The sequence below is a fragment of the Momordica charantia genome (assembly GCF_013281855.1).
Source record: "Momordica charantia cultivar OHB3-1 chromosome 11 unlocalized genomic scaffold, Mcharantia_2.0 BLBB01000011.1, whole genome shotgun sequence".
In the NCBI taxonomy this organism is placed as follows: Eukaryota; Viridiplantae; Streptophyta; class Magnoliopsida; order Cucurbitales; family Cucurbitaceae; genus Momordica; species Momordica charantia.
In genome coordinates this window covers 8,279,668-8,295,566 of record NW_028275159.1, presented here as the reverse complement: position 1 = coordinate 8,295,566, position 15,899 = coordinate 8,279,668, and the positions used below count along the sequence as shown (strand labels likewise).

At 30.5% G+C, this 15,899-nt stretch overlaps 2 protein-coding genes across 2 annotated transcripts; one reads left to right on the top strand and one right to left on the bottom strand.

Moving 5' to 3' along the window:
* Positions 1-511: 511 nt before the first annotated feature.
* On the top strand, positions 512-3,678 carry LOC111010581 (hexon). Its single transcript, XM_022284051.2, has 2 exons — positions 512-844; positions 2,622-3,678. Exon 2 carries the CDS (start codon positions 2,734-2,736, stop codon positions 3,247-3,249), a length of 516 nt encoding a protein of 171 aa, XP_022139743.1. The 5' UTR covers positions 512-844; positions 2,622-2,733; the 3' UTR covers positions 3,250-3,678.
* A 1,226-nt stretch (positions 3,679-4,904) lies between these two features.
* On the bottom strand, positions 4,905-7,760 carry CHL (chloroplastic lipocalin). Its single transcript, XM_022283658.2, has 5 exons — positions 7,566-7,760; positions 6,873-6,996; positions 6,194-6,427; positions 5,713-6,003; positions 4,905-5,265 (listed from the first exon to the last, which is right to left on the bottom strand). The coding sequence occupies exons 1-5, from the start codon at positions 7,637-7,639 to the stop codon at positions 4,987-4,989; spliced, it is 1,002 nt and encodes a 333-aa protein (XP_022139350.1). The 5' UTR covers positions 7,640-7,760; the 3' UTR covers positions 4,905-4,986.
* Positions 7,761-15,899: the final 8,139 nt, after the last annotated feature.

The window sequence follows — 15,899 nt, the reverse complement described above, 5'->3', positions numbered from 1 at the left end:
AATGGTAACGATTTAGTCCATGTACTTGTTTATTGGTAACAATTTAATCCTCAAACTTTAATATATAACAATTTAATTCCTATATTTTAAAATTTATAACAATTTAGTCCATACCATAAAAATTCTCATAAGCGTTTATTTTTAATCACATAACGATTTAATTTTTGTCATTTATAGATAAATGTGATCTTTGATCGGTTTATCGATCTCCATATTTAAGAAATTTAACAAAAAAAATATCATAATGAGGACTAAATCGTTACAAACTTTAAACTTCAAAGATAAAATTATTACATGTTAAATTTCAGAAACTAAATTGTTACCAATTTGAAGTAAATGACTAAATTGTTACATTTGAAAGTCTGAAGACTAAATTGTTACTCAAACAAAAGTACATTTTTTAACTCCGAAATTAAAATAAAAGAAGAAAACTAATTTTTTTACATTGCAAAAAATATATAATTTTTTAATTATTTTTAATAAATTAAATGAAACTATGAAAGGAAAAAAAAAATTATTGTGGCGAGAGTGATGAGATGATGAAGACGATAACCGAACCTTTTTTTTTTCAGACGAAAATTGCAGTGAGGTTCACGTTTGATTGTCTGATGGAGAAATGCAAATAAGACAGAAAATTCAACAACTTGAGATCTAATTTCGTCCCTTAAATCATCTTTGGAGCCGCAGTTTCAGATTTTGCTTCCAATCGATTCACTCACTGACGAATTCCCAAATTAAAATCCCCACTTTCCCCTTTTGATTTCCCTGCTTTTGTGGGTCGTTTCGTTTCTCTTTATACCCTCTTGGCTTTTTGGCTGCAGATTTTGTTGATATTCTCTCGTGGGTATGCTCTATTTCTCTCTCTCTCATGATCGGTGAAGTGTTTTGTCTTTTGATTTCGCAGCTCCTGGTGATTCATTTTGGATTTTGCTTTTGGTGGATTCTTTTGGAGTTTCTTTCGTTCTTCTGAAGTGATTGATGATATGATTCTTTCTTCTTTGGCACAACTTTTGAATGATTTGAGTAACCTTACTATTTCTTGATGTGATGCTGATGTGTGTAGTGAGGCTCCTCAAGTGTTAAAGCTGATGTTTTTTAATCTTGATTTGAATACCTTTTGGGATTTATTATTTTGAAGTGGGATTGGTTTTTGTTTGCTTCATAATTTTTGTGGGATAACTCCTAATCTTAATCAAGTGTTACTAATTGTGTGGGGCACTGGGCAGGGGGGCTGGATATGGGAAACCTGAGTGTAAGGATTATAACACTTTTATTTCTAAGTGAATGTGGAGTTTCACCTTGAAACTGATGCTTTTTGGTATAAGATTGTGGTTAGTAAGTATGGTCTCCTCATGAATGTGTATTTGCTACTTTTGTTGGCAATGGCAACTGTAACAATCCGCTGAAAACGATCCCCCGTTAGTTCTGCCGTTATCTTGATTTTTATAACACTTCTTTTTTTAAGTGGTTTCCCCTTGAAAGTCATGCTTTGTGGTCTAAGATTTTGGTTAGTAATATGGTCTTCTCATGAGGGTGTAGTTGCCACTTTTGTTGGCAATGGCATTGGCACCTGTTGCAATCTGCTGAAACTGATCCCCCGTTAGTTCCACCGTTATCTTGACTTTATTACTTTTTCGAGTTTTGTTAGGAAACATGGTTCATATTTGTTTATGGTACGATCGATGGACTAGAAATGGACTGCTTTGCAAATGCTTTTCTAACCTCTATGCCAAGAACTCTCCCATTTCTGATTTTATCCTTACTCCTTAGACAGGAGCCTTTGCACAAATGATTTCTAATTTAGAAGGGTCTGGTTTGATTCTAAACTTTTTAAAGCTTTATACTCTTTTGTCTTCCGTTTAGGGAGTCTGTTTAAATCCATCCTTCAAGGATAAGCATATATCTGGTCTCTTGAATCCTTAGATTATTTCTATGTCAAATTTTTATTTGGCCAGTTACTTGCCACCCTGTCCATTATCGTTCTCCCTTCTTCACAAAGCTATGGAAAATTTGCATTCTTAAGAAGGTAAAAGTTCTTTGTTTGGCATGTCTCTTATGCCATATGTGGGCTAATACCTAAGATGTTATCTAGAAAGCTTCGCTTTTCGTGTTAGGGCCTCAATGGTGTGTTCTATCAAATAGGAGGGCAAGGATTTGGCTTGCATTTTTCGAAGATGCTATTTTTTTAGAAGACTTGGCAGAGCTTTTAAGAAGTTCTTGGGTTGCCTTATGAGGCCTTACTGGTTCTATTTAATTTTTGAAGGCTCCTTCAGTACACTTCTATAACAATTTGCTTTTCCAGAACAGCTTAACGATTGAATTCCATTACATGAACTCGTCGATGTGCTCCTTCAGTTTCTATATCTTCTGGGCTTTCTGTCCCTGTATGATATTGTATTCGTGGTCACTCTGATTTCTATATACATATAATAATATAGATTTTAGATTGATTATAAAGTTGATATCTCAGATTTTCAAGTAGATCACAAGATTCATGCTTAATTTCTAGTATAAACTTATGTACTTGTGAGCCTCACACTATTGGATAGAAAATAACCAACTTCAATCTGCAAAGTTAGCCGTGCTACAATCAATTCTTATCATTTTCTTCTTTCTTTCAGGAGGTTATCTTATGATGGGCTGTTAAATTGCTTTAATTTGTTAAATTTTCGTTGGGAATTTTTGAAGATTGCCTCTTTCCTCTTAGAAGATACTAGTTCACCTGACGAAAACATGGCTCAGAAACTGCAATCTATCAAAGGTGGTGGAGGATCCATTAAGGTTGGAGCTACTGGAACTATTAGCTCCTTGATGATGAGGGAATTAGAGTCAATGAGATCTGGCCCCCAGAAGTCGGTAGCTTCCAAAAACAAATCTTTGTCGTCTACTACTACTACTTCTACCTCGTCTGCTGCTTCCATTCCTAAAAGATTGCAACAAAGTAGATCGTTAGATGAAGTAAGCAATGGTAGAAGATATAATAGTGTCAATAACAGAAGCTTTGGGAACTCTCATAATAGTACTAAAACCAGTTCGAGGGATGTCCACCGAATGCCAATGCTTGGTTCTAATGATAATTATACAGATGGAAACAACAGCTATAGAGGGAAACCAGAAAGGAAAGGACTTAGAGCAGTTGCAATTGTGGATGTAAAGTGCAATAACCCTGATAGAGCTTGGGCTAGTCGCCCTCTATCAAATCGACTCAGAAAACTCGGTTTTGCAAAGCTATCTGAAACCTTTGCTTGACACTAAAAACTTTCTCCATTAGTTTAAATAGGCTGCATTCTATCTGAATCTGTCACTTGGCAGGAGCTCCGCCACCCTCCAAGTTTTCTTATAGATTTTGGGATTCAAATGACATAAAGGGAGCTGCAAGTCACATTGGAGAGCCGAAATCGACCTTGGGTTGCCCTTTTCATCAGGAGGCTGCTTGCATTCAAGTGTCTTCTAGGCAATTTAGCTTGACTCATCACCCGTTCGTGCTCCGCCAATCCAGTTGGAAGCTACACCGTGTTCTAGTCGTTAGACGTTTTATTTCCTTAATCAAAAGTGAAAAGAAAGCTGGCTTGGCTTTGTTGTTTTCTCTTGGATGGTAATTTGTTCTCTTCCCATATTTGACATGTTTGCACTCAAAAACATGTAAGTTGTGTAATAGTAAAGAATTTTTCTTTCCCACTTGGGTCTCTTTTTGCATTTTTTCAGTGTATTTCAACCCATTGCTTGCTTATGACTATAATTTGCTCCAAATTCTTTGCTTTTTGCAAGTGATCTAGTAGACCAACTTACCAAAGTTTCCATTGATGACCTGAAATCTTGTTTCACTGTCTCTAATAAGTGCCAAATGATGGTGCTACATTCACAAGGAAGATTCAGTTTCTGATACATTTTTTTCTGTTGGTATCTTGAATGGCAAGGAAAAGTAGAAATAATGGTGTTTGGAGGATGGTGTGGCCTACCTCATTTTATTTTTAGATTTGAATTTTTTTTTTAATTGACCTAATGATCTAGTGTAAATCTTTTACCTTATATTTTTTATATTTGGGATAATAGGGGTCTCACTTTTTTCATTATTCTTGTGGCCTACCTCCCCAAGAAAATTGCCCTCCTTCACATCATGCCCAAAAGGAAAGTTTTAAATTATCAGGAGAGTTTTAAATTACCTGAGACCCTTTAGTAAGGTTCTAGTTTTTTGTTTTAGGTTGCCTCTTTTCTAATAAAGAGAAATTGAATTAATGAATTTTGTGTGATAGCTGTTTCTTATTTTTGTTCCAAAAAAAACATAAATATGTTTGTTAGCCCTTTCTTATTTCTCTCTCTAAACTTTCAAATTGAAAAAAAAAAAGGTAAAAGGTTTTATATGAAAATTAAATAATTCAAAATTTTTATGTTATATTTCTTTTATATATTTATTATGCATTTTATACATGAATGATAAAATAATATTTTTATCTATGTTTTTGTTGAAAATATGAATAAGCTACGTCAATGATAAAATAATATATTTATCTATGTTTTGAAAAAAACTGAATATATGAATAAGAAACTTAATTTTTTATTTTTCTCAAAAATTGGAAACAAGAAATAAAAATGTTACCAAATAGGCATTTTGTTTTTCATCGTGCGGACTAGTGACATAGAATGAATTCAATTCATTACATTTGCTCTACATGAAAAAGTACTTTTATTTATTTTTTTTCCTAAAAAAGTTTAAACTTTTGTCAGAGAGTATTTAATTAGCAAAAAGAGCCCAATGGTAAAGAAATTTGATATTTCCAAATATAATTCACATATCTAATTAATACATGAATTTCAAGGCAATGATAGATTCAACAATAGAGTTCTAGTAAATCAAGTCTCTTTCAAAAGCTAAAAGCACAAGTAAAGAAATGCTAGCAAGAATCTACCATAAATGAGGATTGGATTATGACCAGTTGCTTGGATTTAGACAAGGTTGTATTGCTGAACAACTAATTGAACCAAAAACTACTTGAAATATAGTTCTACAAGCTTTTTGAAAGTATCAAATACACTTGTGAAAGGGTTGAGTTCAATAGGAGCCTTTAGCCCCAGATCAGGAAACTGATTTGTCAAAGCCTGTTGCATTCCAGACATTGACATCATTGCAGCTAGCTGACTATTTGACATTACTTCACAATCTTGAGGAGTGTCCTTGATTTTGCTCGGATCGTACCCGAAGTTCGCCAGGTACGATTTGTACTTCTCTATGAACTCGCGTCCCGGGTTCGGTGTTCTTGAATAGATCTGTGAGATTTATGTCCAAATGAATCAAACAAAACAGTTGACTAATTAGCAGATGGGCAGACAATGATATCCAATGTACCTATGTCTTCTGAAAATGGTCTCAAACGTCTTTGTAATTTGAAAATCATGCGCTCCAATTTGTTAGTTTTAATGGAATTAGTACACATGGTATATGTAGAATAAGCCATATGTACTATTTCCGTGGAAGTTAATGGTGAAACTTACTATAATAATATGATTTATAGATCTCGAAAACCATAGGAATGTTTAAACCATTTCTAAAACATAGGAACATGATTTGCAAGCTAAACAAACTATTTGTAATCAGTCCAATTCTTTGTAAGTATAGATATTAGAGCTAAGCTTTCTAAACTACGAGTGGAAATGTATCGGGACCAAGATAGTATTTTAACCAAATTAAACTATGTACAGAATCTTTTAATTTACCTGAACGAAACTAAGGTCTTTTGCTCCAGAAACAAGAGCAAAGTTGTCATAATCAGTTGCAATCACATCATATGGCTCCTTGGGGATAAATGGCAATGTTGGAAAACGCAAGTAACATTTCTCTTTGATCATCTCCTGATTCTCCAGCTCGGTTGCATTTTTCTGTAAATCTTCCTCTGAAAGGCACTGAACTCTTCCCCTTATCCCGGTTATATACCCGTCAGGGCTTCCATGAACACAAAAGGTATCGACTTGTATAGCTGGTGTCGCCATATCAAATGTATATACACCCTACATATTGATGCAATGTAATATCTTATTCATCAGTATGATTAAGGTTGATTACGCTGTTTTCTCACTCTATGATATACTAAAGGCACGTAAAACTGGTTTGTTGTTTGAAGTATCAGATTCAAGGAGTGAGAGTTCAGATTTCAAGAGATAAAAAGAACTATAAGCTACACCAACCAGTCAGGTTCACCTGGGTGCAGTGGCAGTCTTCCTGACCTTGTCCAGCGAATCCTCGTTTAAGTGAAGCAACTTCGAACCATCTTCCCGAGTATCTAACGGGATCGAAATTTTTTGCAGTCATCCCTCTCATCATCATCAACCTCCCCCCTCCATCAGAACCACTGTCAAATGGAAGGCTTGCAGCATTCTCTGCATTTGCGAGCTGGCACAGGTTTTCATGGCGAGATAGATCAGCTGATACAGCCTGACAAGAAACTAGTATTAGAATGGTAAACCCTGCTTCGATCCCATTCAAGTTCATCACATGATCCTATATCCTCCAGTTTGTAGTCCGAAAAAATGTGTAATTCTACAACATGAATTGACTAATCCTGTAATGCCATTGGACCATGGAAAGAACTTCTATGTTTATTCAAGTAATGTAACGTAATGATAAAAGGGCCAATTTCAAGACAGACCAGATGAGAACAATCTAATTATCTCATGCGTCTAAAGTTGCAAGTAAAGGACTCATATAGTTTGAATCAACAGGACTGAATTTTGGGATCCAAGCTTTTCGATGGAGTCTGAACTGCAGGCAGTCTGATGGCAATGCGTTTGATAAAACTACACCAAACAAATCAACATTCGATCGAAACTACTCAAAGGGGATTACTTAGCTATCTCGACTAGCCAATGGACCCACTAACCTGGTTCGTTTGAGTGAGAAATATCAATGAAGCAGCAAATCCAGATAGTACATGCTGGGACACAAGCTTTCTTAGAGCAGGTCGCTCAAAACCACTCTTCAACATTGCTTTGCCAGGCATTCCCCTGATGACAAAAGAGAACAAAAAAAAAGCCCATACAGTAAACTGAGAGCATGAAGAAAATAAAAGGGTAAAACTATGGTTGATAGAGCGGGAGATTGGGAAGGAAAACAGACCATCAACTTGTTTGAACCAGAAGTCATGATCAGGATTTTACATTGAGGTCTTTGTCAGGAAATTGGATAAATTCAAGTTATTGGTCATAACATCATATGAATTCTATGAATCTAAACACTAATAATACCAACGGCACATCAAATTAAACCACCTTCAATCTATGAATTCTGTCACCCAAATGAATGCATCCTCGGTTTCAAATACCAATTCATCTCTCTTTTCCAAAATCCATCGATACTAAAATAAAATCAAGTCATTTCGAACATCCCAGAACCTAGTTCGAAATTTCCTAATGCCAACCGCAAATACCCGAAGACTACTACAAGAATTGCGAGTTCAATTACAGATTGAAACAAACCCAGAAAAATGGAAGTAGAACAAAACACAAATCCAGCTTCCATTTTATACACAACAAACTGTACACATCAATGGAGAGAAGAAGAGAAATTATGGTACCTGGAGGAGGTGGGAGGAGGAGAAGAGCATTGGAGAAGAAAGGGCGCCGCTGATTGAAGAAGAATCTGCACCATTTTCTAATTAGATTACTTTTTTTCTCTCTCAAATTTTCAAGCGTCCTGTAAGAGCAATGTGTAGAACATCGCCATTTCTGGTGCTTGGCTCTGCTGCTTCGAGCTTCTTCAAAACTCGGAAAATATCCAAACCTACAAAACGGCGACGTATTAGCGACGGCATGTTGTATATTGTCTTTGTCAAACTTTTTGAATGATGTACGTATTTCTTTTTTTTTCTTTAAATAATTGGTATTTTAGAATGGAGAATTTAAATATCGATGTTGAAGATTCAATTTTAAGAAATCGACAGGAAAAATCTCGATAAATTATCGATGTAGATAGATATTTGAGAAAAATGTATAAATATTAAGAGACCCGAAAAAACTGTCTGCAATAATGAATAAGTATGTCGTACGCTAATTCTTTTTATTATTAAGATTTATGTTTTTATATAAGTGATTTTTATCGATATTTTTTATTTTCGTAGCAACTTTAATATGGTATATTGGAAAAATATTGATCAAACTCTTTATTTTTATTGTATCAATGTCGGTTCTTTTGACTTATAGAAATATATAGTAATCAATTTTTAAATTGGTTTTTTTAAAAGTAATGAAGCTTAAAATGAATTGGACGGTTATTAGTTGAGTTGTCACTAATGTGCGATGACTTGATCGTATTAGGATCGTTTATTTGAATGATGTACGTATCTCTTTTTTTCTTTTAAATAATTGATATGTTAGAATGGAGAATTTAAATATTGTTGCCGATGGTTCTATTTTAAGATCTCGGTGAATTATCGATGTAGATAGGTATTTGTGTGAAAAATATTTGAAGATCCGAGAGACTCGAACAAATTGTTTGCAATAATCTCACATGCTATTTTTTTTTATTATTATTATTAGTGTTCATGTTCATATAAGTGATATTATCAATATTTTTTTATTTTCTTTAACAACTATATTGAAAAAATATTGATCACCGTAGAAATATATAGTAATGAAATTTGTTTCTTTTAAATAGTAGTAAGGGCATAAAATGAATTTGACGATTACTAATTGAGTTGTCACTAATATACGATGAGTTGGCTGTGTCGGGGTAATTTATTAAAATTAGAATCCGACAATTGTGTATAACTTGGTGGGATTTAAGCTATGTTTTTCTTTGTTTTTTCATGATTAAAGAATGGAATGAAAGTAGCTTTCATACTCATACCCAATTCATGCATTGTTGACAAATGTACCAAACTATACATGTAAATAAATATAATAAGGTTTTATTATAAGGGGACAATGGATATAGTTTGTTGGTCTTTTAATTTATTTTTTATGGCCACTACTTTGGTCTTTCTCACCTACTATGTGACAAAATGCATGTTATGTAGGATTTCAATTCAACTCAAAAAAAAAATTATATATATATGTAACATCCATTCATTAACCTAAAAATATCTATTCTTTCTTTTTTTTTTAATGTTTTTATTTCAAAATCGACATTGCGTGCTTAGGCTGCGGATCTTTATAACCAAGACTCATTTGTACTAAACTTTTTATTTTTATATAATGTTACGATCATTATTACTAATATTTTGGTTACTTATGTTTACCTCGACAAAATTACCCATATACTTAGTATAATTTTGAAATTGTATAATTGTATGCTTTTGATGTGGTATCTTTAAAACAAATGAATGATAAATTTGAATGGTCATTCTCAATGAACTTTGGGTATTGAAAGGAAAAGTTAACTTCGTAAATAAATGTACAATTTTGAATAATGTTTTTTTAATAAGACAAAGATGTGAGGGTGTAGATTTGAACTTATAATTTCAAGAAAAATAAATAAAAGTCTTTAACTGTTCAATTATACTCATGTTGTTGACAATTTTAAAAAATGTACTAATGATATTTATCCGAATTAAAATAGAAAATATCAATAGAAAACGGTTGAACTTAGCTCCTCGCTAAAATAAAAATGAAAGAAGAAACGAAAAAAGGATGCATCAATGATGGTTCTTTAGTATACTTTTTTAACTTAAAAAAATCAATCTTACTCGATAACTATTCCACACTATCAGCAACTAATTTGACCAATAATTCTTCTAAACTTAATTGAGTACATGTTACACATTTATCGAACTAAAAGAATTAATGAAGTAAAGTAATATTATGTAGAAAATATTTATCATGATTAAATTAAAATAAAAAAAGAAGATGATGTATCATGTATTACATTGCTTTGACATATTTCTTTATTTTTTTATCTTTAATTTTAAATTGATTATGGAAATATTTTTAATATGTATATGCATGGAAAAGAATGGGTAAGTCTTTAATTTGGAGTTTTTAAATAAAGTCCAACCTTTGATTGAATTGAAACAAACTTCAAAGGGAATTTTGGTTTTAAATATTGCAATGATCTTCTAGAGTTTGTAAGACACAAATAAATCTTACTTTTAATATTATTTTAAGATTGTTTGTTTGCTGCTTCGACAATTTCAATTTCAACTAAATCATGAAAGAGTGTGCCATTATTATTATTGTTTTTTTTAAATACGTTTAAAATATTATAAAGGTGACATATAATTTTAATCCTAAAAGTTTATATTTGGTCGGAGAAATTGTATATCGAACAGAAGATTGTGGACTCGAATTTTCGTTCTACTGAGAAAGAAAATTACATTAAAAGAAATTTTATTTTTGACCACGATTTAATTTCCCATAAAATTTAATGTGTTGACAAAAAAGGTTTATAACAACAAAATTTTATTTGTTACTCTATTACTAGTGATTCCATCGGTAAAAATCATATCTCTTATTTCAACAATAGAAATTTTTGTAAAAATTAAGGATTTCAATTTTTAATATACTATTTTTCGTGAAAATTAACGGGACGAAATTAGATTATGCTGATTATATTTAAATGAGTTCCAAATTGAGTTTCTTGTTGAAAATGTTAACTTAGGAAATTTTAATGTGCGTCACTTTTTGTTGTTTGATATTTATTATTTACATGCAAAAATTAACTTAACTATAATATTAAAATTGGGGATAAATAACAAGATTGCTAATGCTAGGATTAAATTAAATTAAGAAATTTCATTTCATGGACATAAATTTAATAGTTTTTTTTCAGAGTGTACAGCCTTTTCCTCTCTTAAAATATAGTATAAATGTGACTTCTTTAAACTTATTTTAGATTACATATAGGTTTGAGTTGGATTTGAATTATACTATTATATAAAGTTTTTTATGCTGAATTTAAAAATGTATATTTATTTTATGCTGATTATATAAATACCTCAATTAAATAAGTCAAATCCATTTGATTGTGTAAAAGGAATTATTAGGCAAAAACAATATTCTATGCTTAAAATTGTTTGGGAACATTTTCTTTAATATTTTAGAATTCCTCTCACGTTAGTCTTTCCTCACTCTACCGTCAAACAAAGCTCTCAACTTTTATCATTTCAAGGTAATTATACAAATAATGTGGTTAGTGATAACGTAAACATAATTTAGTTGATTAATACATAAATAACATTTGTTTATGATTATTTTGATCTAGCTCTAGAACTGCAAAAGTAGAGTTTGGCCAAAGCTTGGGAGTGAGTTTGGTGAGGAAGACGTGGATAAGAGAAGCTCAAATCAGTAAGGGGTCGACCTAAAGTCTCCGATCGAGTTTAGATTGTGTACCTGGAATCATAATTGGTTCTTCATTTATAGGGTTAAGATCTGACTGGAGTATCTGATGGTCAATTGTGCATTGTTGGAAAGTTCATTATCAACGGTCAATTTGTCGGGTGCTCAAGATCAAATCGTGGTAGTACCTTGTCTATCAAGTTTAGGCAGTTTACCTTAATGTAGGGTTGAAAGGTCGATCACTATGTATCTCCGAGCTTCTAGCTAGAGAAGATCTTACGTTCTAACATTTACTTGTTCTCCACGTGACAATACTATTTACCCTCCAACAACCTTCTTTAAAGATTGCATATTCGAATTTTCATGTGTATGTGAGGTAGATACAAAAACAAAAAAATCATTATTAGTTAAAATACAATATTGCACACACAAATAACATTCATATAAAAATCTCAAGGGCACCTAATTATAGCATACCAATTCAAGCTTTAAAAGAGATTTAAGGATGTGGAAGATTCATGATTATCTACACAAATATTTAAAACAAGATCTTTTTATAATCATTTTCAATTTAATAATTTGGTAGGATATATAATATCATATTTATATGCAATTAGTCTTTTAATTTTATTGTAAAAGACAGATGGGGCCAGTGTGTTATTTTATCAAAGCATGCACCTTTTTTCTTTTCTTTTCTTTTTTCTTTTTTGCCTTTATTCTAAAAGAAAGCATTGTATTCATATATTCCTTTTGATCTAGATCCACCAATCAAAACAATGCTCATTCTTTTAATAACCATGGGTTAAAATATAAATTCTTCAACCCCAACTCCATTTTCAGCTTTAACTTATGCTTTAATTTAGTCTATATTATTAAAAAAGGTTGACGTGATCTAAGAGTATAACTAATATGTAATTATAAAAACTGTATGACTATAAAGTTCTATGTCGGTGAATATTTTTTTTTTGTTGAATTAACTCGATAAAAAGATTAAATTATGCTTTAATTTATGGTGTGCTTTACATTTTACTCGAAGCAGTGTGTATTTTCATTATGTTACGTGGTAAGATAGTGTTCGTTTTAGTTTCCCGCCATTGACAAGGTCCACTTGGAGTTTACGTTCATGAATGATTTTTATTATTTACTTGCATGCTCGAATAGTCAGCTCTGTTTTTTTTGTTCCATACTTGCAAAAATAAACATAAAAAACAATGACCTAATTTTTAATATGAATATTTCTTGTACTTCAAATGTGAAGCAATATACAAAATTTTTGGTAATAAAGTATACGACCTTCTAAATTGCTAAAAACACGTTTTTTAAATATTTGTCTTTCAAGTTTCCATGCAACGGAAAAAACTTATAATTATTTTTAAAATGATATTTGTAAACCTTCAAAGTAATTAACGTACAAAAATAATATTTATAGGAACCGGCCATTAAAAACACAATCTGCCACGTCATTTTCATGGGGAATTGCGAATTCTTTCATAACTTTTCTTATCCATATAAAGCTTCACGATATATATATTATACACTTTAAAGAAAAAACGCTCCACGAGATATTTAAAATCGCCATTAAATTATGTGCAAAAATTAAAAGAGATTTTCGTTATTATTTCTTAAAAAAAAAATTGCGTTTAATTTTTAAATACTTTTTCGTAAGGCTGACCCATTTTTCTGAAATAAATATTCTTTAATTTATTACCATTCAAATTTTTTCGATTTTTTGATTTTTTTAAAATATAATATGTGATTGTGGAGATTCGAAAATAAGTGTCTTAACCAATTAAATTTATCTTCAAGTTGATTTGAATATGTAGAAGTTGACGGGGGATTTATGTTGGAGTCGATGTTTTAGGTTTTCTTAATTTTTTTGTTTTGCATCAAAAAAAATATTTAGCTTTTATAAATACTGATTTCAATATCAACAATAATATTATTTTTTTAAATATTACTTGGTTGGAGTTTTTAACAATAATTTCTTGAATAGATTCTAAATTAGGTTTTTTTTTCCTTATAGAATATTTTGAATTTATTTGTCCTTCATTTTAGTTTACGTATTTTTAAAATATCTATTTTGTCTCTTGTACTTTCAATTTTTGTTCATTTTAGTCTATATATTTTCGAACGTTGTTTATTTTGTCTTTGTACTTTTCAAAATGTGACCATTTTATTCTATTTATTTTTATTTTTATCTTATTTTTTTCGATCATAATTTTAACACGATACTTCATTACTCACTAGATTTCTTGAAATATAATCATAAATGTGTATTAAATAAAACTTTGTATTAAATTCTTGTAAATAGGAACCAAATTATTTGTCACCTTTTAAAAGTACCAAGACCAAAACGTACATTACAATAACTAAAATAAACAAAAATTAAAAATACCCTAGTCTAAAATGAACCAAAATCAAAGTAAGTAGATAAAAATAATATTTAAATCTTATTTCAAACGAAGCCATAAAAATGACCATATTGAAGAGAAGTTTTTGAGTGGATGAATGATTTAAGGGTGGACCATAAATATCAATTCCATTCATTTGATTTGGTAAATTTCATTTTCATCCTCTAATAATAGCCAATATTGTCGAGTAATAGTCAAAGTGTGATTCAAATGCATTTATAACTAACAACTCTACCATATAGTGTTCGAGCGGTTAGATATTAGTATATTATGGAGTTAGATATCTGAATATCTCTCATCCTCGTTCATAATGCAATATTATAAAAGAACGTATTTTGAATGTATGTATTTATTTTTGGTATATATCATCACTTTTGTTTCTCAATGCTATCGAAAAAAAGTTACATGATGGAACGAAAAACATACCACTTTTTAAAGAACTAGACAAAGTCCTAACTAAACCGTAGCACGATTTATAATAATGCAAACTTATGACTTCTTGGATGGAAAGAGATTCAAACCCTTGGTATTCCTACCAATACTTTAGTTTTCGAGAGACGACTAATTCAGAATATTAAAAAAACGCGATAGTTTTGATGGTTTTGAATGATGTACCTTAATTAAGAAAGGTAAATGTTACAAGTTTAAATCCTTAGACTTCGAGTCTATATCTATCTAGTCACTGTATTTTATTTTATTCTCTAACTAGATTCATAAACTTTCAATTTTGAGTCACAACGTTAGTTCCAACATTTGACTCTATTATTTAAAGATTATCCAAAAGATTAATTTTAGTAAGGCTTTAAGTATTTATTAAACTAAAATAACTAGCAACACATACCTGTTAAACATAGAATTTAATATTTAGAGACTTATGACTAAATAGACATAATAATAATAATAATAATAAAAATCTTTTCAAAACATTAAATTTATAATTTAACAAAGAAAATGATTAATTTTAGTGAAAATGTACATTTCCAAAAGTGACACTTGACATGACAATGAAAACTGGGGTTTTCCTTTTAAGGTTTAATATTCGACCATGCTTCATGTTTTTACCGGGAATAGTTCAACAATACATGGATACATGGATAGGATTCCAACATCTAATCTCGTTAAATAGAATAATATATATATTAATCAGAAGAGTTGAAAATTTATAAAAATAATTCTAACCCAATTTATTTTAGTTCTTCTACTTTTAAAAAGGTCATTTTAGTCATTATTTCTATATTTTTGTTCCTCATAGTTTTTGTAGTTTTAAAATATCTATTTTAATCTATGTAATTTAAAAATAAAAAAGAGAGAATATCTTGATTTTTAATTTTATTATTTTTTTAACAATTTTAGCACCAAACTTCATTCACTAAATTTATTGAAATATAGGCAGAAATTTGTATTAAAAAGTTTCTGACATTTGAGTTAAAATTTTACAAATAAGACTAAAATTGATATTTTTTAAACTGCATTGACGGAAATGAATACTTTGAAAATATAATAACTAAAATGAACAAAATCTAATACATGGATTAAAATAGACATTTCAGAAATACATATATCGAAAAAACAAAGTTGAAAATATATAGACCAAAGTTTTAAATGTCGACGTCGATAGATCTTCCTATAAAAGTTATAGAAATTTAAAAATCATAAAAAAATATTATTTCAATTTCTAAATAAATTAGAAAATAGTCAATATTAATATTTTATATATATATATATATATATATATATATATATCAACAACATTTGCTGATGTTTATCATATTTTGTCCATTTTTATTAGACTTGTTATACAAGTAGTTAGTTTGTTATGTTATTTCTATAACACTACTGTATTTTGTATTTTGAGGTCCTGTATACAAGGTCCATATGTTATTGAATAAAGATGATGAAAGAATTTAATTTACTTTCGGTCTTTAATAATTTTGTTTGTAATATGATGGAAATGTTGATTTACCTTTATGTAGACGTCGAATACATAAATATATAAAAATGTTGATGGAAATATCGAGACGTGTCGATACATATCTAATGTGGTAAATAAAAATAGAAAATAAAAATAGAATTGATAAAAATTGAAAAAGTAAAGGCGTGCAAATTGTGTCAGGTGTGTGTTTTCAAGCATGGACTTCACTGCACCTGCACGGCGCCAAGACACTGACCAAAACGTCGCGTTTCCAACACCAGCCGGCGATTTGGACTCCTATCAGCCTTTCATTC